Source organism: Lycium ferocissimum, chromosome 8 (genome assembly GCF_029784015.1).
Source record: "Lycium ferocissimum isolate CSIRO_LF1 chromosome 8, AGI_CSIRO_Lferr_CH_V1, whole genome shotgun sequence".
Taxonomy (NCBI): Eukaryota; Viridiplantae; Streptophyta; class Magnoliopsida; order Solanales; family Solanaceae; genus Lycium; species Lycium ferocissimum.
The window spans coordinates 21,165,271-21,189,383 of NC_081349.1; the positions used below are offsets into that span (position 1 = coordinate 21,165,271).

General features: G+C 33.8%; 2 protein-coding genes across 2 annotated transcripts in view; both read left to right on the plus strand.

Moving 5' to 3' along the window:
- Positions 1-3,578: 3,578 nt before the first annotated feature.
- On the plus strand, positions 3,579-4,820 carry LOC132066708 (putative late blight resistance protein homolog R1B-16). Its single transcript, XM_059459946.1, has 2 exons — positions 3,579-3,743; positions 3,838-4,820. Exon 2 carries the CDS (start codon positions 3,917-3,919, stop codon positions 4,721-4,723), a length of 807 nt encoding a protein of 268 aa, XP_059315929.1. The 5' UTR covers positions 3,579-3,743; positions 3,838-3,916; the 3' UTR covers positions 4,724-4,820.
- An 11,323-nt stretch (positions 4,821-16,143) lies between these two features.
- LOC132067520 (ATP-dependent DNA helicase homolog RECG, chloroplastic) overlaps positions 16,144-24,113 on the plus strand; it is a 97,582-nt gene continuing 89,612 nt past the window's right edge. The window contains exon 1 of the mRNA XM_059460787.1: positions 16,144-16,209. Coding sequence (XP_059316770.1) covers positions 16,159-16,209 — 51 coding nt within the window. The 5' untranslated portion in view covers positions 16,144-16,158. The remainder of the gene's footprint in view (positions 16,210-24,113) is intronic.

The window sequence follows — 24,113 nt, forward strand, 5'->3', positions numbered from 1 at the left end:
ATGGTGGTGGTGGTTGTGATGGCAGAGGTGATTAGTGGTGGCGACAGGTTATTGTAGATAGAGTGGTGATGAAAATTATCAATACAAAATATCTCCTAATGATATTAAGACTTTGTTCAAGATCTTAATGATTATGATCTATTCAGACCAAATAAGTGCTTAAATATTAATGTAAACAAAATATTAATCAAATGCATTTAATAGCCTAGGTCTGAGCCATTCATATTGAGACCTTCATTTTTTTATTTTTTATTTTTTGATGAAGTAATAAAATGCATTAGAAAAGGCATCAAGAAGATGCAGAAATTACAGAAAAGTAAGTTGTTAAAAACTCCAGTACAGCAATTTGGAGTTTCACAGAGCAAAAAAGCTAAAAGCTTGTAAAGACAGTCCAAAAACCAACTGCCAAGACCTCTACTGTACTAGGGTCAAGGAACTAACAAAATCCAAATAGCTACCGAGACTGTTTATAGGGGCAAGAAAATTCCAGCAAAATAAACTAACTAACCAACTAACTTTTAAAAAAGGGAAAAGTGTTCAAAACACACTTAAACTATGGCCAAAGTTGCCATAACACACCTAAACTTTGCGGGGGTCCTATGACCCCCCTGGACTTATTTTTTGTGTATTATTTACGCTTTTATATGGACAAAGTCACTCAAATTCAAACGAGTGTATGCACGCACCCCCAAAAATGTTAAAATCAGACGGGCCTTTTTCATTTCTGAACTTTCCAAGTTCGAAAACCCAAAAAACTTCATTATAACGACCAAATCAAACGGGTCTTTTTCGATATTATATAGGATTTGTGACATTGTCGTCATTGAAAACATGATTATCAATAGTGGATTAAGATTGTAGAACTAGTAAATAAAAACTCCATGACTCCATGAACAAAGCTTGAAGCTGGGTCTTCAAATTCCGGATTTGATGAGTAAAATTCTTGGTTGCTGATTGTTTGAAGTTGAACTCAAGCTAATAAGACGTTTGAATGTGAAGAAGAACTGAACGACTCCATGACTGCCATGAGCAAAGCTTAAAGCTTCGAACTCGAATTTTCGGGCAAATGAGCTCCATTTCGAGTGGGTGATATATCAAAAGAACCGGAACGTCAAGAGGAATTCGAATCTGAAATTTGGTGATGTTTGGTTGAGATTTGAAGTGCATTAGGATCAAATTTAAGTCCAGTTCTCTATGAAGAAGATGAACAGTAATTTGCTATCCAGATTTTGCCAAAGTTGCCATAACACACCTAAACTTTGCGGGGGTCCTATGACCCCCTTGGACTTATTTTTTGTGTATTATTTACGTTTTTATATGGAATCTTACGTGCTCAAGGAGAGTAGGTTCAATCGCTTGTACAGGTCACCATATAAAAGCGTACAAAATACATAAAAAATAAGTCTGCGGGGTCATAGTATCCCCGTAAAGTTTAGGTGTGTTATGGCAACTTTGGTCATAGTTTAAGTGTGTTTTGAACACTTTTCCCTTTAAAAAACTAGTAGGAGTTGATATTCCATCAAAGCATCTATGATTCCTTTCTTTCCAGAGACACCAAAAAATTGCTGCTAGAATCATTCTCCAGATTTTCTTGATGGATCTGTCAACTCTCCAAAAACACCAGCTTACATATGCATCTTTGATGGGCTAGGATTTGAAGGAGGGACAAGGAGAAACATATCCAAGTTTGAGGTAACTCCCAACTTCCATGATGTTCGAGTTCATGTCATGGGTTGCTATCTCCTATTTGCTTTTCTAATGATAAAAGTTCTTTTATAATATAGACATGTTCTTGCTTTACTTTTTTATTTGAATGCAGATTGTCAGTATGTTGAAACGTAACCGTGCTCTATAAGGTGGATGAAATATACTGCACCTTGCAAATGGGGAAAACTTGCTTTAAATCTATTTAAAGCTTGAAATTGCTGCCAGTATAGTTGGCTTTATCTTGATTTTGTGCTCTTGAATTGAATGATGGCACATAAATTCTGGGCCCTGTAATTACCCGATCCTTAAAGTAGTAGGTATAATGCTGATATTATCTCATTATAAGTGTGCCTGGTATGATATAAAGTGTGATATTGTTCTTCCTGAAGTCCTTTTCAGTGTTAAAACTCATTATATCCTCTTCGATATGCGTTGAAATTAATTCGTAAAGAAGAGATGATTTTTTTAAAGCAGGATGCTACATGTTAAAACTCATTATCGTGTGTTCCTGAGATCTAAAGGAGAATTTAGGATGCATAAACAAGACTCCCAAAAAAAATTGAAAATTTTGATTTGGGTGAAGTTTTTCAAGTTTTGAAAATGTGATTACCATAGTTTTTCAAAACATATTTCACTTTTTGTTGTGGAAAACATGAAATATTATTTATACCCATAAGTTCTAAAAACTATCAAGACTACACAACCATACAAAATATACATACTTGCAAATCTCAAATTATACAGAACATGATATTTTAATAATAATTGCTAATAACACAATTACTAGCTACTACAATTAAAATTACAATACAAAGATCCATCCATTCAAGAAGAAGAAAAAACGATAGTAACTAGCTTAGCTCGTTCACTTCATAGAAGAGACTGCTTTAATTGTGGATGTATGGTAGATACGGCTTTAATGGAGGAACATGGTATATATAATTAGTTGGGTCATAAATAGATGAGGTTTTTTTTATTAAAAAAATAATAATAATAAAAAATAAAAAAAAATAAAAAAAGTTAGGTAGTTTTAAAAGTTTTGAAAAGGCCAAAACATAGATAAAAAAGAGCAGCTCAAGCATGCGCGGGGGTCCGGGGAGGGCGGACACAAGGTCTATCAGTACGCGTACCCCCATAGACCCTTGCGGTCCGGCCCTTACAATAGACCCTTGTGGTCCGGCCCTTTCCCGGACCCCGCGCATAGCGGGAGTTAAGTGCACTGGGCTGCCCTTTTTTTATCTATGTTTTGGCCTTTTCAAAACTTTTAAAAACTACCCTAACTTTTTTTTTTTTATTATTAAAAAAAAAAAAGGCCAAAACATAGATCTTGGCCCAAAAATAGGTTTGAGCCAGAATTTGTAATTTTGAAGATTTGTCTTCAAAGTTTGGAAAAAATTTATGGCAAAACAAAGATTTGAAAACAAGTCTCCAAAATATGCTCCCAAAACTATGGCCAAACGGGAACAGAGAAGGTCATGTTTTTATTGTACAAATGCACTATAACTAAGAGGTAGAAACAGAGAAGGTCACCCAACTATGGGTAATGATCTCTCAAGGTCATGTTTCTTTGTTTTGTAACAAGAAGCTCACCCAACTTTTTCCATATCACATTCAAAGTCACCCACTATATATTTGGCCAATAAAATATGACATGAAATTTAATTCAGTACACATGGACTTTTCCTTTTTTTTTTTTTTCCTCAGTTCACATGGCAAAAAGACCCGACCCGACCCCAACCCATATTAACCCTATTCTCTCTTAATTAAAATAGAGTTTCACTCTCTAAAATAAAATTGGCCCATTATTTTATTAAAATCGCGTCTTCTTCTTTTTTCTTCTCTCAGGTAAAGTCCGTAAGGAATTTTTTTAACGACATAGTAGAAGATTACTTGAATATTATTGTTGAAAGCAATCTAGTGATGCTTGCTAAGAGGAGTTGTGGTGTCAAGGTCAAAGTATGTCGCATTCATGATATCTTGTTTCATTTCTGCAAGGCAAGAGCACACAAGGAGGATCTTATACAACGTATAGAACGGTAAAAGACAAACTAAATGGTGTTTTGTTTGTTCAATCAATAAAGTAATGAAGTGATTTTTGAAACTTATTGTGTACTATTTTCTTTATTCTAGGTCCCAAGGAGACTTTTACTCTTACAAGTAGCTTTGCTCGACGTCGACCGGCCTTCTATGCTAAAGTTGATCTAGTATCATGGAGTTTGTCTTGCTCACTTGTCGTCTCAGATCGTTCAAGGGAGCTAACGCAAATGCATCCTCTTCAATTGCTCAAGCCTCAAACATATTTCACAATTTTAAGTTTCTAAAAGTATTGGATTTGGAGTTCACTGTGATTGATTCATTCCCAACTAAGCTAGTCTACTTGAGGTATTTTGCTGCACGAACTTCTAAGGAGTCAATTACACCGTCCGTAGACAAGCTGTGGAATCTTGAAACTTTGATAATCACGAAAGGGAATCTATCAGTACCCATGACAGTTTGGAAGATGGCTAAATTGAGACATCTTCACATTTCCCATTGCTTGACTTCAGAAGAGTTAAGTGACGAATCCTCAAAACTTGACTATTTGGGAACTTTTTCCACTCCATATTTTTCTTGTGTCGAGGATGCAGGATTGATGCTGAGAAAAACACCTAATATTCGGGAACTGAGATGCAAATTTAAGGGTCTGTGCAGTGGTCAATTCCCTATACTGGGTGCAAAACAGCTTAAGGTGCTGAACATTTTCGATGATCGGCCCGTAAAAGTCCTATCATATCTTGTATGCATCTCCGCGTCAAATATCAAAAAATTGAAAGTATCCTTCTTAAGACTGGGCCTTCAACACTTATCAAACATTGCTCAGTTTCAGAACCTTCAGGAACTCGAACTGAATTTTGTTGAATTTGAGGATAATGAATGGAAAGTGAGCAGTGACGAGTTCCCTCAACTCAAAGTCTTGAAACTACAAAGTTTAATTCAACTTGAAAAATGGATTGTTTCTGACGAAGCCTTTCCTTAACTTGAACACTTGGTTTTTCATGATTGAGAACTTTTGAATGAGATCCCATCTTGTTTCAAAGATATCTCTTATCTAAAGTCCATTGAGGTACGGGGATGTAGCGGTGGCGGAGCTAGAAATTTTGTCAAGGGTGTTCGAATTCATATAATCTATATATTAAGGGAGTTCAATATGTAATATATGTCTGTAATACGTAATAATTGATATGTCTACACGGTATAATTTTTCGGCGAAGGGTGTTCGGTTTAACACCCTTGCCTGGCTGTGGCTCTGCCACTGGGATGCAGCGAATTTGTTGCCCAATCAGCCAGGGATATCAGGAATAAACAAGTTGTAGATTATCAAAATTCTGGTTTCAAGGTCTTCATCCACGGGAAAATAACATTTCGGATTCAGGTAAATAAGGAAAAAATTCAACTATATTTAGATTTCGTTTTTAAACTTTGTTGGATGCATTTTCCAATTACTATGTCGTGCCTTCTACTATTTATTCCTTCCTCTGAAACCTTGTTTTCTTTCTCTCTGAAACCTTGTTAAAACTTTGATATTACTAATTTAGTATTTTATAAGTTAAAGGTAAAAGTACTTCTGATAACAATCTAAGGGGCCATTTGGTTGTTGGTTAGAGTAATGCAGATATTAGTAATGCAGAGATTAGTTATTCCATCTTGCATAAAGTCATACATAGATTCCCTCAGTACTACTATATATAAGAGAGGACGCTCATTTTTTGTTGTCCTCACAAGAACTTTTTTGTCTCTTTTTACCCCTAAATGTAGTTTTTATGACTTTATAATTCATCACACATTTTGGTAATTTTAAGAACTTTAGGACTCTTTTCATGTCACTTAAAATGATGATGTCATGGAAAAGTTTTTTAGTGGGACCCACAAAGAACGCACATATACTTTTGAGACTTTTATGTAGAAATACTAATTAAATTTGTTTCAAATAATATATTTTTCCTTAAAAATTTGTTATAGACACCTAAAGAATTATTCTATCATTCAAATTCTACCTTAATATAGGTTTAAAATGAAAATATTATTTTTATAATGTTATCTATTTTTGATTGACGTTATTTACCAGTTACCATTTTCTATTTTAATTTCTTGTTCGTCCAATAAAACGTAAAGTTTTTATTTTTATTTTCTCCTATAATTTTATATCGTACAGGCTGGCAAACATAACTAATTAACACAGAGTTCACTTAAGGCAAGATTAGATTTAATTTAAAAGAATAAACTCAAATAAATTATATCATTGTTAAATACTTTAACTATGTATCAAAAATGTAAATTTTAGTCTTTCCGTCTCAATTGAAAAATGAATTCCGAAAAACTGTAATTTCAAAATTACTATGTTAAAAGAGGAACTACAAAACATTTTTTTATATAAATATTCTGAAAGTGATTGAAAAAAAATTATTGTTAAAGAATATACAATTTGATCTCTAGACAATCGCAGAAATTTTTTTTAAAAAAAAAATACTTGTTTAAATATTAAAATATTTCACAAAATATTGGATAACCAATATTTTATATAATTTAGCACAAAATAGTTAAGTTCAACATGAAAAATTCATTACAAAGTAGATTTCATAACTCAAAGTGTACCTATTTCGCACTTCTTTATGCTACTATTTATTGTTTAACACACATGTCATATCTTGCTCAATTTTAATCCAGTCAATTTTTTAAAATGTTAATAATTTGATGAAGTTATCATCTATTTTACCAGTATTTTCTAAAGTATCATTTTACAACTTTCTCAATCCAAGTTTTAAAGTATATAAATTAATTAACTTGGCTCGATTTGGGTTTGAAAAGTTACTAAATTGCAAATTTCATGTAAAGGTATAACAGTTCTATACGAAGAAAAATAAAAATTGTTATTTTCTTATTTATATACTCCTTATATATAGTTAAATTTATCCTCATTTAGAGGATTTAATTTTTATATACTGTCAAGAAGCCATATAAAATTGAGAATATTTAATTAAAGATAATTTAGTGAAAAAACTTCTTAATTTCTAGGTATGAGTGATTTGTTAGAGCCAAATTTTCTTTTCCAACTAAAGCAATTATTATATTAGGTCTTACTTTACCTTTAAACATGCTCTACGTCATATGTTCCTCTCCATATGTTTCTCTCTACTAAACATCCAACATTTTACTTCTTCTATGATATCATACGTGCTTACAGATGCAAAAGGTAAAAGTTATTGAATGACATTGTTTAATGTTGAAAATGAAGGTAGCGTATCAATCAGGATTATATTATCTTCAAAATCTCTTGTTTGATTAACAAATCAATCTTTCTAAACGTGAAGAATATATGAATAACAAAATTGATTCTTGAGGTTCATTTTATGAATTTAGGATATTTATTGAATTTCATCTAAAACTAATGTGAAAAAACACATTTGAATAGCATAAAGCCTTGACACATAAAACTGATGAGTGAAAAATTAATAAATATCAAAAGAAATCTATTTCTACCTATACATTATATAAAAAAAAAAAAAAATGCTCACAAATTCATAAAATACATAAATAATTTCCAATTTATGATCTTCAACGAGTTGCAACTATCATATTTTATCATGTTAGTTTATAGAATATCGAATCACTTGCGCCGTTATGGTATTTTCTAATTTTCCTACCATATTTATTTCCTCATAAATATTTGTTTTTTAGAATATATGACTTGCGCCCTCCAATTATATGACGAATTTTTTTAATAATTATGAAAACATATAAACAAAATATGATTAACCTGCATTTACATTAAATTATTTATGTATAAAAATAAAACTTACGCATTATTTTTATATTTTAAGTTGGGTCACGGACTTGGGCCTCCGCAAACTAGTAACTTATATAGGTACTAAAGTATTAGTTATGCAGGATTTTAAATAGCTAACCAAACACCGTGTAGACATAGAAATTTAGTCGGACTTAAATCCACAAATTAATTTGGATCATAGTCTAAATTCGAGATGTATTGGTCCAAACAAATATTATGGGCTAACATAATTGGATTTATTGCTTACGTCCAACATGTATGGATTTAATTGAAAGACCAATTCAATTGGGCTAGTCTATCTTATCGGACTTCACATGATGAGCTCACTCTATTAGCCCAAGGTCCATGCCACGTATCAAATGACGTGGCGCGCCAAGTCAAGTCAAGGACCAATAAAGTCGTGCCATGTGCATAAGTGACACAACATGCCAAGTCAATAGAAAACCAATCAAATGTCACCAAATGTTCAAATGACATGGTTCAACCCATCATATACATACCCTAGCTCTCCCCTGCAACTATAAATAGGGGCTTTCATAAAGCCAAAAGGCATCAAGAAAAATACATACAGAAGCTCTCATCTGCAAGTCTTCCGCATACTAAGAAGTCTTCGCTCCTAGTGGTGAGCCGCAAGTTTCCATACCTCTAAGTTTGTGATTAAAGCTCGGCTCCGCATTCATAGTGAAATCTCAACAACAAGTAATCCGTCCATTCAAGAACAAGCATAGCCCTTGATTGATGGCCGTATCGTGAGGAGAAGAATCAGAAGATTACATCTTTTTATTTAAGATTTCATAAAGATTATAACCTCTACACAAATTCTCGAAATCAAATATTATTCTGCCGCTATTTTTCTTGTCTTGATTATTATTTTTCAAGAATGAAAGACTAGTTGTTACACATTTGGCACGCCCAATGGGACAATCTTTACCTCTCTTCTCTTCTCTCTAACAGTCGAAGTTTAAAAACACTATGATAGCTTCCAAGAAAGTCAACTCGAAATCCGCATTCGCAAAAACTAACGAATCCAAATTCTCCATTGTTGTGGAAAACATTCTAGATGTTACTAAAGGGAGCATCAGACCCGTCAACCAAACCAAATTACTAGAAGAACGAGCTCCGCAAGCGCAGTCTGAATCGGCTGTCGTCTTTGGTTCTTTTTCAAAAGGCGTAAGATCTCCTGTAAACACCACAGAAAAAGGGGAGGATGTCGCCAAAATGGTCGAGAGGCTTCTTGCCCAACTTAGTTTATCTAAGTCCAAGAAATCCTTCACCCAAGCCGATGATGATGTCTTGAGCACTGGATCTACTATGTATAACATGTTCGCATAATATGTTCACGAACCATGTTCTTCTTCATCACCTATGATGGTGGTGCATGCGATGATGACTAATGCTTCAACCATAGAAAAACAACTTGAAAATTTGACGAAAGCAGTTGAAGGCCTATCAAAGTATGTTAAATATCAAGATGCTAAAACCACCAAGTTAACAAATAAATTAGAGAGTATGGACGAAGGAGAATCTACCCAAGCACATGTAAACCATCATGAAACACAAGAGGAAGGAGAGTCATCCTCGAAACAAAAAATAACGATCAAGAAGGTCTAAGTCTCCGCCGAAGGTCTGATTCTCGTAAGCCAATTGAAGGACTTCATCATGGAGGTTGTCAAGCATAAATCTGAGTCTGCATCCAAATCTTCTCTTACATATGCAAAGCCTTATACGCAAAGGATTGATAACTTGAACATGCCTACTAGCTATCAACCTCCTAAGTTGCAGCAATTCGACGGCAAGGGAAATCTGAAACAACATGTAGCACACTTTGTTGAAACTTGCAATAATGCTGGAACATATGGTGATTACCTTGTCAAACAATTTGTTGGATCCCTCAAAAGGAATTCCTTCGATTAGTACATAGACCTCAAACCTAATTCCATTGATAGGTGGGAGAACCTAGAGTAAGAATTACTCAACCGCTTCTATAGCACAAGGCGTGTTGTGAGCATGATAGAGCTTACAAATTCCCGCCAAAGAAATGGCGAGCAAGCTGTTCACTTCATCAATCGGTGGAGGAACTTGATCCTTAACTGCAAAGATTGTCTTAGTGAAACTTCTGGGATCGAAATTTGCATCCAAGGAATGCATTGGGGTCTTCGTTACATATTGCAAGGAATAAAGCCCAAGACATTTGAAGAGTTGGAAACCCGTGCACATGATATGGAATTAAGCATTGATATAAGTGAAGATCAATGGTTTCCTGTCTATGAGCCTCACGAAGATGTAGCTATAGAAGAACTCCATAGTGGGGGCAAGTTTGGATCTGAAGATGAAATCGAAGAGTCCATGTCTGTTACAACGCTTCTCGACGCATGAGTCCAAACTGCAAGTTGAAGCGCTCTTCGACGCAAGAGCCTAAACTGCAAGTTGAAATGTTCCTTGACACACGAGCCTAAACTCAGATGTCCCGAGCTCTTCAAATCTGGGATAAATTCTCAAGTCGTAAAGCTCATCAAATTTGAGCCAAATCTATAAGTTGTGACGTTCCTCGACGCAAGAGCTTGAACTGCAATTTGAAATGCTCCTTGACACAAAAGCCTAAATTGCAAGTTAGAACACTCCTTGACGCATGAGCCTAAACTGTAAGTTGAAATGCTCCTTGACACACGAGTCTAAACTGAATGTCACAAGCTCTTCAAATTCGAGCTCCTTGTATCACTATAAGTGTGTCTGGTATAATATAAAGTGTGATACTGTTCTTCCTAAAGTCATTTTCAGTGTTAAAACTCATTATATCCTCTTCGATATGTGTTGAAATTTATTGGTAAAGAAGAGATGATTTTTTTAAAGGAGGATGCTACATGTTAAAACTCATTATCATATGTTCCTGAGGTATAAGGGAGAATTTAGGATGCATAAACAAGAAGTTACGGTACTTGGCTAGCGTTTGGCCATAGATTCCCAAAAAAAAATTGAAAATTTTGATTTGGGTGAAGTTTTTCAAGTATTGAAAATGTAATTGATCATAGTTTTTCAAAACATATTTCACTTTTTGTTGTGGAAAACATGAAACATTATTTATACCCTTAAGTTCTAAAAACTATCAAGACTACACAACCATACAAAACATACATACTTTCTAGTCTCAAATTATACAAAACATGATATTTTAATAACAATTGCTAACAACACACTTGCTAGTTACTGCAATTCAAATTACAATACAAAGATCCATCCATTCAAGAAGAAAAAAAATGATAGTAACTAGCTTAGCTCGTTCACTTTATAGAAGAGACTGCTTTAATTGTGGATGTATAGTAGATACGGCTTTAATGGAGGAATATGGTATATATAATTAGTTGGGTCATAAATAGATGAGGTTTTTTTTATAAAAAAAAAAAAAAGATTAGGGTAGTTTTTAAAAGTTTTGAAAAGGCCAAAAAATAGATCTTGGTCCAAAAATAGGTTTGAGCCAGAATTTGTAATTTTGAAGATTTGTCTTCAAAGTTTGGAAAAAATTTATGGCAAAACAAAGATTTGAAAACAAGTCTCCAAAATATGCTCCCAAAACTATGGCCAAACGGGAACAAGAGAAGGTCATGTTTTTATTGTACAAATGCACTATAACTAAGAGGTAGAAATGAGAAGGTCACCCAACTATGGGTAATGATCTCTCAAGGTCATGTTTCTTTGTTTTGTAACAAGAAGCTCACCCAACTTTTTCCATATCACATTGAAAGTCACCCATTATATATTTGGCCAATAAAATATGACATGACATTTAATTCAGTACACATGGACTTTTCCTTTTCTTTTTTTTTCCTCAGTTCACATGGCAAAAAGATCCGACCCGACCCCAACCCATATTAACCCTATTCTCTCTTAATTAAAATAGAGTTTCACTCTCTAAAATAAAATTGGCCTATCATTTTATTAAAATCGTGTCTTCTTCTTTTTTCTTCTCTCAGGTAAAGTCCGTAAGGAATTTTTTTAACGACATAGTAGAAGATTACTTGAATATTATTGTTGAAAGTAATCTAGTGATGCTTGCTAAGAGGAGTTTTGGTGGCAAGGTCAAAGTATGTCGCATTCATGATATTTTGTTTCATTTCTGCAAGGCAAGAGCACACAAGGAGGATCTTATACAGCGTATAGAACGGTAAAAGACCAACTAAATGGTGTTTTGTTTATTCAATCAATAAAGTAATGAAGTGATTTTTGAAACTTATTGTGTACTATTTTCTTTATTCTAGGTCCCAAGGAGACTTTTACTCTTACAAGTAGCTTGCTCGACGTCGACTGGCCTTCTATGCTAAAGTTGATCTAGTATCATGGAGTTTGTCTTGCTCACTTGTTGGCTCTGTACTGTTCAAGGGAGCTAACGCAAATGCATCCTCTTCAATTGCTCAAGCCTCAAACATATTTCACAATTTTAAGTTTCTAAAAGTATTGGATTTGGAGTTCACTGTGATTGATTCGTTCCCAACTAAGCTGGTCTACTTGAGGTATTTCATTGCCAAAATCTCTAGGATCTACTTGTCCGATGAGTTCTTCACAAAGAAACAAGTAAAAATCATCACCACCACAATGATCGAGAAACAATACCCAACCAAACAAAAGATATTTAATTGTAACTCCATATCATTGCTATCATAACAACCATTTTAAAAAATAAAATAAAGAGATTGATGTTAGAACTAAAATAGGGAATTTACTAGTATTTAGAAAGAGAGAAGAATTTCCAGGAATAAAATACTAAGTTCAAAAGAAGAAAAAAATTTGTTGTTGAAAAGAGAGCAACAATTTCTTCTTTTACAAAGGGTCCAAAAAATGAACGACAGAAAAGGAAGACACTAATGAATGATATAGTTTTTTTTTCTAAAATATTTAATTTATTTGTAAATAGCCCTTCTAGTTAAAAAAAAACAAAATAGCCCTTCTAGTTAAAAAAAAAACAAAATAGCCCTTCTAGTTTTTAATATGTTAATTACAACTCAATCTTCTATTTAAGTGTTTTTCTTATTTATTTTAAAATATTTTAAATCAAAGAAGGCTACTTTGTGAAGGGAACATAACATTTTTGATCCGTGAATTGTTGCTTTATTCTACCTTCAGTCCTTATATTATTTGACAAAGTATATTTAACTTTCAATTAAATTAATCAGGTGATCTTGGTCCCTAAGCTAACAGAAAGAAAGAAACTTAACAAAAAAATTATTTTAGTATTTTAGAGTTATTGTTTTTAATATCCGTTAGTTTAGTCAGCTTAAGGACCAAAATGCACAATTTATTTAAATGAAAGCTTGATGTGCTAAGTTAAATAATGCAAGGACCAAAAACAAAATTAAGCAATAACACAAGGACCAAAATCACTATTTCCCCTATTGCGAATTGCTAAAATGGGCCTCTCTTATATCCCTGGTAGTCTAGTTTTGTACCCAAAGTTCAAACCTTCTTTCTTTTAGTACTCTCTAATAAGCTCTGTTCCAAGTTTATCAAAGAGCAGTTTAATCCTTTGAAAAGTGATGATGTTTACTATTAAATGAATGGAGCACAATCCATTTTTCCCCAGAATCAGCATGATCTTAGTATATAATTGAAATTATAATGATAAAGGTCTGAGCAGTTACTCCTATAAAACTGCGACTAGAGGAATTTAATGGTATGAATCTCGTCTAGTCTTAAAACTTGGAAAGCAATCAAGAGAATACATTTTCTGAAAAGCAAATCACATGGCCCTTTAAGGAACAAAATGGTGAACCTTAGCTATTAAGAGGAATACATATAAATCAAGTAAAGAAAAGCTTCTAAAAATAACATGCAGCTGATGCCATATGAATGTTCCTTCTCATATCCATGTTCATAAACATTATGCTGCCGTTGAAATTAGGGGAAATAAAGGGATGCAGGTTTTTTGTTTAATTAAGTCGGGTTTAAATGATGGAGCAAGTTTAAAAAATGAAATCGAGTTATTTTGGGAATTTGTGAATTTCCGTTAAGATAGGGATATATTTGAAAATTTTAATGATGGAAGGGATATTTTTTACCTAAATTCATAACGAATGATATTTTTAGTCCTTTTCTCAAAGTATAGGGGTATTTTTTATCCTTTTCCCTTTTTCTTATTAATTTTGAAATATTTTAATTTGGAAAAAGTGTCTCCCACCCAAATTTTCTCTTATATCCCTAGTAGTCTTAGTAGGCGTTTGGCTATCAATTTTGAAACCATGGTTTCAAACTAGCGTTTGGCCATCAATTTTCACTCGTGGTTTGAAACCATGGTTTGAACCTAAATCATCCAAAAAAAAACATGGTTTGGGTTTGAAACCATGGTTTCAACTTTTTAAATACAAAATTTAACCCATAAGTTAATATTTTGTAAAAAAAAAAACACATAAGTTGGTAAATATTTTTAACAATTACCCCCACCAATCATTTACCAATCTCATTAACTTCCATCAACCTTTATTTATGTCTACCAACCTTTAATTTATGTGGGAAGATTATATTAAATAATAGTTACATTACTATTCATGTTGAATTTTCGATTTTATTGAAGTAAAGTTTGATGAATTGATGTTGCATTTTTTAGAAAAGTCTCCTAGTAGTGTACTAATTTTGTTATAAACTATGATTTGCTCATTTGGTAAGATTGTATAAGAATTGAGAATGTTTTGATAGTTTTCACAATTTGTGAGGTTTTTATGTCTATAAGAGAAAATACAACTTTAAATATTCAAATTGTATATACAAACATGATTTGAAATCAGGTTTCAAATTATGATTTCAAATCATGTCCAAACGGGGCCTTAGTCTAGTCTAGTAGTAGTACCCCAAGTTCAAGGTTTCTTTCTTTCAGTACTCTTTAAGCTTTGAAAAGTGAAATGGGTTCAAACCCATAAAAGGGAAACTAAAGATTACACCATTTTGAAGAGCAATTTTACACTTTTAATTTTGATGTCTATACTATTCATAATTCTTCATCCATTTTTTGGAAAGCTGGTGGTAACACATGGCAATTCCACGTACTATTATGGTACACCCTTTTCTTGAATTTCCCCTTTTTGTGTCTTGTTGCATTTAAGTTATAACCCATTTGCTTAATGCAGGGGAATAAGAGGTAGTTATTCTTTGTCATTCCTTGAGGTGGTTGTCGCTTGTAATGTTGTAGATAATGAATCACCATCCACTTCTAGGGATGATAGTGCCGATTTAATGAGTAATAGAGCTGATAATGTCAGGAAGAAAACAGTATTTTTACACTTGAAAAAGTTTTTCCGTGGCACTCGCTTCATGTATCTAGCTTTTCTCAGGAGCCTAGAGGAAAAGCAAAAGGTGGGAGACATTGTATGTGTCAGTGGTAAGGTACTCTCTTTCAAACCGTCCTTCTTTCAGTACTCTCTAAGCTTTGAAAAGTGAAATGAGTTAAACCCCATAAAGGGAAACTAGAGATTACACCATTTTTAAGAGCAATTTTACACTTCCTAATTTTGGGAGAATTTTAATTTTGATGTCTATACTATTCATTATTCATCCATTTTGGAAAGCTGGTAGCACGTGGCAATTTCAACCTTGGTACACCCTTTTCTTGAATTTCACCTTTTTCTATCATTGGTAGCCCTATGCTTTTGTTAATTGTTGCATTTAAGTTATAACCCATTTGCTTAATTATCCAAAACAGATAACCATGTAGCTAGAATGTTATTTCATCTGTACTCATTTAGCAAAGTTGCTATCTTGAATTTGAGTGTGCCTCATTTTGTAATAATTTAGTTGCTTTCCTGTAACTGCACTGCAATTGTGAAAAAAAAAAAATAATAATAATAAGTTGACAAACATATAGAGGGCAAGCCAAGATTTCAACTTTCGCAGGTTTTGGATTTTATAAGGACGACTTCAAATCCTAATATGTGAGTTCTATATTTAATTCGGTTATCCCAAACCAAAAAAAAAAAAAAAAAAAAATGACTAATGAGTTATATGAGGTCCATTGATATTTTTATGTTTATATGAATAAACTAATGGGTGATCTCTTTTACCTTTTCCAGTGTTCAAGTGAGAAGTGCATTGATTTCCTTCTCAAAAAAAAAACAAAAAGCATTGATATTTGAATTTCAGAGGGGATATAGGAACTTTGTGAGTTTTTATGAGGTACTGGTATTTGTATTGGTATTTTTACGTTTATATGAATTCTTCCTGATTGAGTCAATTTTTTTACTTGAATACTACTCCCTCCGTCTCATTTTATGTGAACTCATTTTATGTGAAGGTGCTTGGCCGGGCACGAAGTTTAAGAAATAAAGGAAGACTACGAGGTGCAGAGTTTAAGAAATTAGTGAAGATTTTTTAAACTTGTGGTCTAAAATAAACAAAATTTGTGTGGCTAAAAATTATTTCATAAAGGGTAAAAGGTAAATTTAACATTGAATTGTTACTAAATATAGAAAGACGTTATTGACTTTGGGACCGACTAAAAAGGAAAGAGTGTCATATAAAATGAGACGGAGGAAGTAATAATTAACCCCTCTAATGTCATGCAAGTTTAACAATTTTCTTTCTTCCAAGATGTCAACAGTATTTTCAAGGTCAAAACATAAGCTTGCGTGTGTTGAAGGAAGTCGATAATTATGGGAGCGCTAGTGTCAACTGTCAAGGATAGTTCTAAGTTTCTAAATAAGGTTTACATATTTGTTTATCAGTGAATTTGTCTATATTCTTGATGAATGGGAAATATGTATTGTGCTTTTGCAGTTACTCCCCCAGCCTCCGTTTCTTATCATTCTCTCTTCTTTTCTTTTTGTCGATTAGCATTCATACTATCTGACAAATGATTGAATGTCTGTCAAGCTTGCAGTAAAGAGGAAACAGTTAAGACTTCATTAAAAGAATGAAACAGGCTCAAATATGTCATCGAACTATCGGAAATAACTCACTTATGTTACTCGTTAATAGTTTGCCTCATTTATATCATTGTCATTATCGAATGGCTCATTCATATCATTTTTCATTAACACCGATTTTATAATATTAGATATGACATGTGGCCTTCAATTAGAGGTCCACGGTGTTTAATTAAACCAACCCAAAAATCCCAAATTAATAAAAAATTCGACCCATACACCCGATCCACCCAAATTTCTTTTAACCCACAACAATAATCTTACTTCCCTCTCCCTCATTCATGATACGTTTAAAAAAAAAAATAGACTCCTCTTAGGGTGTTTTTTAATCGTATAATGAATGAGGGAGAGGAAAATAAGATTATGGTTGCGGGTTAAAAGAAATGATGGGTCGAGTGTATGGGTCGAATTTTTTTTTTTATTAATTTGGGATTTATAATTAGGCCAGTTTAATTAAATAACGTGGACATCTAATTGGAGGTCACGTGTCATATCTAGTATTGTAAAAATGTTAATGAAAAATAGCATGAATGAGCCATTTTGGTAATGGCGATGGAATGGATGAGCCATTTTGGCGGCATAAATGGGCCAAACTATTGACGAGTGGCATAAATGAGTTATTTCCGATAATTCGATGGCATATTTAAGCCTTTTTCGTTAAAAGAAAACAACAACATACCCAGTGAAATTTCACATTATGGGTCTGGGGAGGATAAAGTGTACGCAGACCTTATCCCTACCTCGAAAGGTGGGGAGGTTGTTTGCGAAAGACCCTCGGCTCAAGAGAAAGCACGGCAAAAAAGGTCAGATAAGGGCAAGCAATTCAAAGCAATATGAAAATGAAATAACGAAAGTGAAAAACCATGATAAAACAGTCTGGAAAAAAAAAAAAAAAAAAGGACCAATAGCTACCACAGCGTGCGATTTTAGTAGAATGAGAAAACAAGGTTCGAAGACTTGAAATATGATGTCTCACGTTTGATCACCTCTCATCATAATGTATCTTAAGACCTGGGCAAGCTTGTTTAACCCATGTCACTTGGAAGTACATAAATAAATAGTCTTTGGCATTTGGTATTGGAATCTTCCCTCACAATGGAGGCAATATATCTCAAGATACACTATATTTTGGGGAGTCCTATTAAATGTTTACCTACCGTCTTTTTTAATGTTAGTTGGGTGAAAGGGAGATAGCAGGAAAGGATATACAATAGGAGCAAGGGGGCTAGTTGTCTCCGCTACTTAAAACGGAAAGAAATTTTGCAACCCTCAACTGGATCACAAGTAGGAGGATTAGCCAAAGCAATTTGAGGGGAGCAGTTGAAAACTATTGTCTTTTAAGTTGGTCTATTCTCACTTTTTGTTTTTGTTTTTAAGCCTCCCAAGGTAGGAGTAAGGTCTGCGTACACTCTATCCTGCTAGATCCCACTTGAGAAATTACACCGAATATGTTATTGTTGTTCTTAAGCCCTTCCTTTATAATGATTCTTAAGGTTTCTGAGGGAAACAATTGAATTTAGAGTTAACTAAATTGGTCAGAGCATTTTGCTTTTAGAGCTTCACCTTTGTTGAACGCTGAGTATTATGTTGTTGTTCTTCTTCTTCTTAAGCCCTTACCTTTATAATGATTCTTAAGGTTTCTGAGCAAAACAATTGAATTTTAGAGTTAATTGAATTGATCATAGTATTTTGCTTTTAGAGCTTCACCTTTGCTGATCAAGATAACATCCATCGTTAAATGAATTTGTAGTTTACAGTTTCAATCTTCCAAGATCAGGTTCTTATTAAATAAATTATATTAGATTTTCCACTAATTATTGCGTGATAAGCTATGATTACTTTAAATTTTAATGATTTGACAAATGTGCTTGAGGAACCAGATAAGATATGTTCCCTTGTGGATAGGGACTAGATAGGATCAGTTCCCTTGGCTGTCGTACAAGTCAATTCTACACCGTAGCGTTGCTTTGCGATCGTATTGACTGGCAAAGAAGACAGATTAGCGTGCTTGCTAAAAGCCAAACTAAAAGATGAAATGTCTCTATCGCTTATTACATGATTCGCACATGCTCTCTAATATATATACAACATGTTATAAGGTTTAACCTAACACTTGCAAATCTGAAAAATAAATTATTGTCAAGTGCTAGCCGCTGCTGCTATAAAGGTCTTCTGAAGAACAAGGCTGCCACAAATTCAAGGACTAGATCCCGACAACTGAAGATGTCTTAAGTCCTTAGGTTTGATGAGTCTTGTCATTTTGTTCTTTACTTGTAATCCTACTCTACTTTCAAGAAGTGTCATTATAGGGCAGGTTTCAACTTTTGTTGTTTTCTTTTCTTGGCTAGAGTTAGTCAAGTTGTGTAGCTTTGCAATAGAGTTATTGTAAAGGGCTTACATGTAAAACCTCGTGCATTCAGGCTAAGGTTTGACTCATAAAACGGGAGTATAATGAACCCAATATTAGTAGTATAGAAAGGGTGTTTGAAACCTAATCAAGTCATAAGAAGATTCCTTGGGCAAAGTAAAGTCGAAAGCTACCCTACCAAGCATGTTTTCAAGTAATTTTGCATCAGATCTCATTTAAAGTGAGTATACGGGAAAATTTATAAGGAATTTGGGAAAAACTTCCTTCAAGAAAGTTATAGATCTTTGAAATATCTTTCCAACGTTATATTATGGAGGTCAACAGACATTTGTACAAAAAGTTATGTACGATTTACTAAACATTGTTCTGTTGCTCTGTAAAAAGGGCCGTAAAATATTTTACGAGCCTTAAAATGGGCCAAAAATAAGCGTAAAACGGGTCCGACAACAACTTTAAACCTTTATTTACTTAATTCTTCACATCCTCAAGTCCTAGAACGACCATTCTCTCTTCCCATCATCCTCCTACACCAAGATAACCTCTTCCAAGTGATTCCAAGTGTTTATGACATCAACACATGAATTCTAAGTGAAAATTCATTGTTTCTAACCTAGAGTTTTCAAGAAAACCCATATCAAGGTTCAAGATTCAAGCTTTTGGAATTCTTCTTTAAAGATTTAGACTTGAGAAAGTTTTTGGAGCGACTAAGGTATGTAGGGTTTCTATCCACGTGTGCGAACATCATTATTCTTCCCCACTCTATGTTCATCCATGAAAATACAAAGTTCCACAAACCTAAGGTTTCTACTCTAATTTATGATGACCCTAAGTTACATGTACCATGACATACCATGTTTGTATTAATAATTTGTTATTGTATTCTTGATATTCCATTTTGGTTATTGAGAATCCGTCTGTAATCCATGAACATCCATGCTTTGCATTCCATGGGTTCTTAAATGCAAGATATGAACTATTATGCTTATTTTCATGAAAATCTACATGCTTTTCATGTTTCATACAAGTTATACTATATACTTTATTCATGCTACATTATACTCGCGAATCATGTTTACAAGTCATGTTTACGAATCATGTCTACAAGTCATACTTACAAGTTATGTTATACAAATCATGGGATCATATGCCACCTATATCCATGTTCATGTTTTTTAGAATAGCATAGATTTACCGAGAAGGCTCAGACAGCCTGAAACTATGTATGCCAGCGTAAGGTCAGGGTCGATCCGCCCAAATTCGGATAATACCTTCAGACAATTGAATTGGATCCTTTCATGTCATGCTTATGTCTTATATCCTGGCAAGGTGTGGGGTTGCTTTGCTGGTCGGGCCAGGTACCAGACTCCACGTACCCACATGGTGATTTCATGTTGTCGATTATACTACAGCTCTATATATATATATATATATATATATATATAGACACACACACTTAAAATGTTTTTACTCATGTTATAAATTTATTCATGTCAGATGATGCCCATGTTCATATTCAGCTTACAGTTTCAGTTTTCATTCCCATTATTTCATGTGTCATGTTTATTTCATTTAGTTGCTTTACATACCAGTACAATTTAAATGTACAAACGTCCCTTTTTGATGCTCGGGGCCTACATTTCACGATGCAGGTATTGATTTACATGACAGCGGATCTGCTAGTTAGGACTATTCACGTATCAGCCGTTGGTGAGCCCCATTTCATTCGGGGTGTTATCTTTACGTTATCATGGCAATAAGACCGGAATCCAAACCCAAATTAGCTCTTATTAACCCTATTCTCTCTTAATTAAATAGAGCTTCACTCTCTCTGAAAACACTTGGCCCATCATTTTATTAACACTGTGTCGTCTTCTTTTTCCTTCTCTCAGGCGACGCCCATAAGGATTTTTTTAACGACATTAAGTAAATATAGTTCCTAAAGTCTGGCCATTATATTCCTTCTGAGTCATAAATCGTACTCCTATCATTTATTGGCAGCACAATCAGAATAGGAGCACCCTCGTTTTCTCTTCCGTGCAGCACCGTCGACATAGTGGTCCATTTTTCGCATTAAATAATGCTTGTGGGGAAGAGATGAACCCCTTTCTTTGAGATTTCATAACTTTTGACTTCAATACACTAGTAATTTTCAAGTTCTGAATTTTTGGTGAGAGTAAAAAGTTCCGCTCGTGATTTTGTCCAACTGGATAGGGTTAATTTGGGTTATGGATTTTGGTCGGATCGGGTCTTATTGCCATGTAGACTGAGAAAAAGAAGTCCATGTGGACTAAAATTAAATGTCATGTCATATTTTGTTGGCCGAATATTAATTGGGTGACTTTTAAAGTGATATAAGAAAAGTTGGGTGACCTTGTTGTTACAAAAAAAAAAAAAAGTGACGTTGGGAGATCATTACCCATAATTGAGTGGGGGATCTCGGTAGCTCAGTTGATTGACTATCTGAACTTTCTTTTTATTGGTGAGGATTCGATTTCCTACCTTGTAATCTACTCCCCCATTCACCCTCCCCCACCCATTGTGTAATAAAAACAATTTAAAAAGAATAAAATAAAATAAAAACCATAATTGAGTGACCTTTTAAGTTACTACCTCCTCCCATATATACAACCAAGCTTAGCTTGGGTTTCACCATTAAATCCCTCTTAAATTATCAGTTACAATCTTTAACCATCGGCATTTTCATAAATGGTCACATAATTATGAATTTTCTTTTATCAAAATCACATATGTATGTTTTTATAACAAAAAAAATCACAAAACTTTGAACCTACTAACACAAAAGTCACAATTGCTGGAAATTTCAACCTCCGATGAGTGATAATTTTTATTCTACATTTTTTTAATCTAATAAATACAAATCCTATTAAAAGAGGACCGCCCCCGATGCAATTTTTTAACTTTTCGACGAGTGATAACACACCAATTTTTTATCACCTTCAAATGTATCCAAATGGTGTATCCTACACATCCTTTGAAATCACTACAAAAAATATTGCCCAATTTTGAATTCATATTTTTAAGATTTTCATCCAAACTGATAGTGATTATTGTCTCCAGAGCTCTTTGATTCTTAGTATCTATCTTCTTATCCATACATTTCCTTTTCCTTTTCCCCTCTCGGAATCTCATGCAAAATGCTGCAAGAAAACAACTCTAGTAAATCAAACAACTAAAAGGATCAATGAATTAGAAAAGATTAATTATCACAATATTATTATTTCGTAGTTACTATTACTCCACAAAAATCAATCTCTTACTGACCAACAAAATGTACGCTTTAAATATATATTAACTACACTTTTCAAAAATTGGATCTGGTCGGGTCGACCTCTTTTAATTGGGCTATTTTTATAAAATAAAATAAAAGAGAGTTAAAATATAGAATTAAAAATTTTCACTCATCCGAATGTTGGGTTTTTCGCGAGTGGTTGTAGGGTGAAAATTTTGTCATTTTCCTATTAGAAAAGTATAGTTATGTTTGTTAACACTTTTATAGCCTGTTAATCACGTCATTACGCCCATGATTGCTAATATAATGTGAGTCTAAAATCTTGTGTGGCTTTACAGGTGACTAGCCGAGTCAGATTCTTTTATAACATCGTTAATTTGTTTTAGCTGCAGGTTTATGATTGGGTTGAATGTAAAATTACTCTAGAGATATAAACCAGCCAGCATATATATACAAGAAACAGGACAGCCCGCCATGTTCCAGCAATCTGAAGTTAGTAACAGAAAAGTTAGAGACAACTCACTTACTCAAGAATGGAGGTTGGTTCAGAATCCCTTTATTACCATTATTCCTAAACGGGAGGTGGTTGCAAGACCTCACTAATGTATAAGGTAATTTCGACTTTCTGCTCCCACTTATCCGTCTCTGTTGATATTGATCAAAGAAGCATATAATATCATCGTCTTAGTTCTCTTTGGCAATCAGAGCTTAAACAAACTCAGCTTTCTATTTAGTATAGCTCAAAGCCTGGTACAACACTTCGACTGCCGCTACAGTTCAGCTTAGCTTCTTAATTTACTGTTATTGGGAAACACGACTTACAGCAAAACGTAATTAGACTTGATGATTGCATCAGTGTTTTGGTTCATACTTAAAATTATATGAGCGCAATAACTAATGGAGAATCTTATATAATTTATTTAATAAGAACCTGTCTTGGAAGATTGAAATTTAAACTGTAAACTACAAATTCATTTAACGATGGATGTTATCTTGATCAACAAAGGTGAAGTTCTAAAAGCAAAATACTCTGATCAATTTAGTTAACTCTAAAATTCAATAATTTCGCTCAGAAACCTTAAGAATCATTGTAAAGGGAAGTGCTTAAGAAGAAGAACAACAACAACAACATACTCGGTGTAATTTCTCAAGTGGGATCTAGTAGGATAGATCAGTATTTGATCTTTACCTCTCACCTTAGCTTAAAATAAAAATAAAAAGTAAAAATAGACCAACTTAAAAGACAGTCTTTTTCAACTGTTACCCTCAAATTACGTTGGCTAATCCTCCTACTTGTGATCCACTTACAGAGGCTCCATTTTCCACTTACAGAGGGTTGCAAAATTTCTCTCCATTTTAAGTAGCGGAGACAACTAGCCCCCTTTAATTTGCTCCTATTATATATCCTCTCTCCTGCTATCTCCCTTTCACCCAACTAACATTAAAAAAGATGGTAGGTAAGCAGTTAATAGGACTTCCCAATATATAGCGTATCTTGAAATATATTGCATCCATTGTGAGGGAAGATTCCGATACCAAACCCCAAAGACTATTCATTTACGTAATTCCCAATGACATGGGTTAAACAAGCTTGCCCAAGCCTTAAGATACATTATGATGAGAGGTGATCAAACATGAAACTTCATATTTCAAGTCTTCTACCCTCGTTTTCTCATTCTACCGATTGTTGTCTTTTAATAAAGTCTTAACTGTTTCCTCCTTACTGCAAGCTAGCCACACATTCAATCATTTGTTAGATAACATGAGTGCTAATCCACAAAATGAAAAGAATAGAGACGGATAAGAAATGGAGGCTGGGGGAGTAACTGAAAAAACACAATACATATTTCCCACTCATCAAAAATTTAGACAGATTCACTGATAAACAAATATGTAACCTTAACTAGAAACTTAGACCTATCCTTGACACTAGCGCGGCCATGAACATCAACTCCCTTAAACAGCTTTTCCGCAAGCTGATGTTTTGACCTTGAAAATACTGTTGAGATATTGGAAGAAAGAAAATTGTTAAACCTGCATGACATTAGAGGGGTTAAATATTAC

Coding starts and splice junctions, on each gene's coding strand:
- LOC132066708 (XM_059459946.1), top strand. CDS start 3,917: ATGGAGTTTGTCTTGCTCACTTGTCGTCTCAGATCGTTCAAGGGAGCT.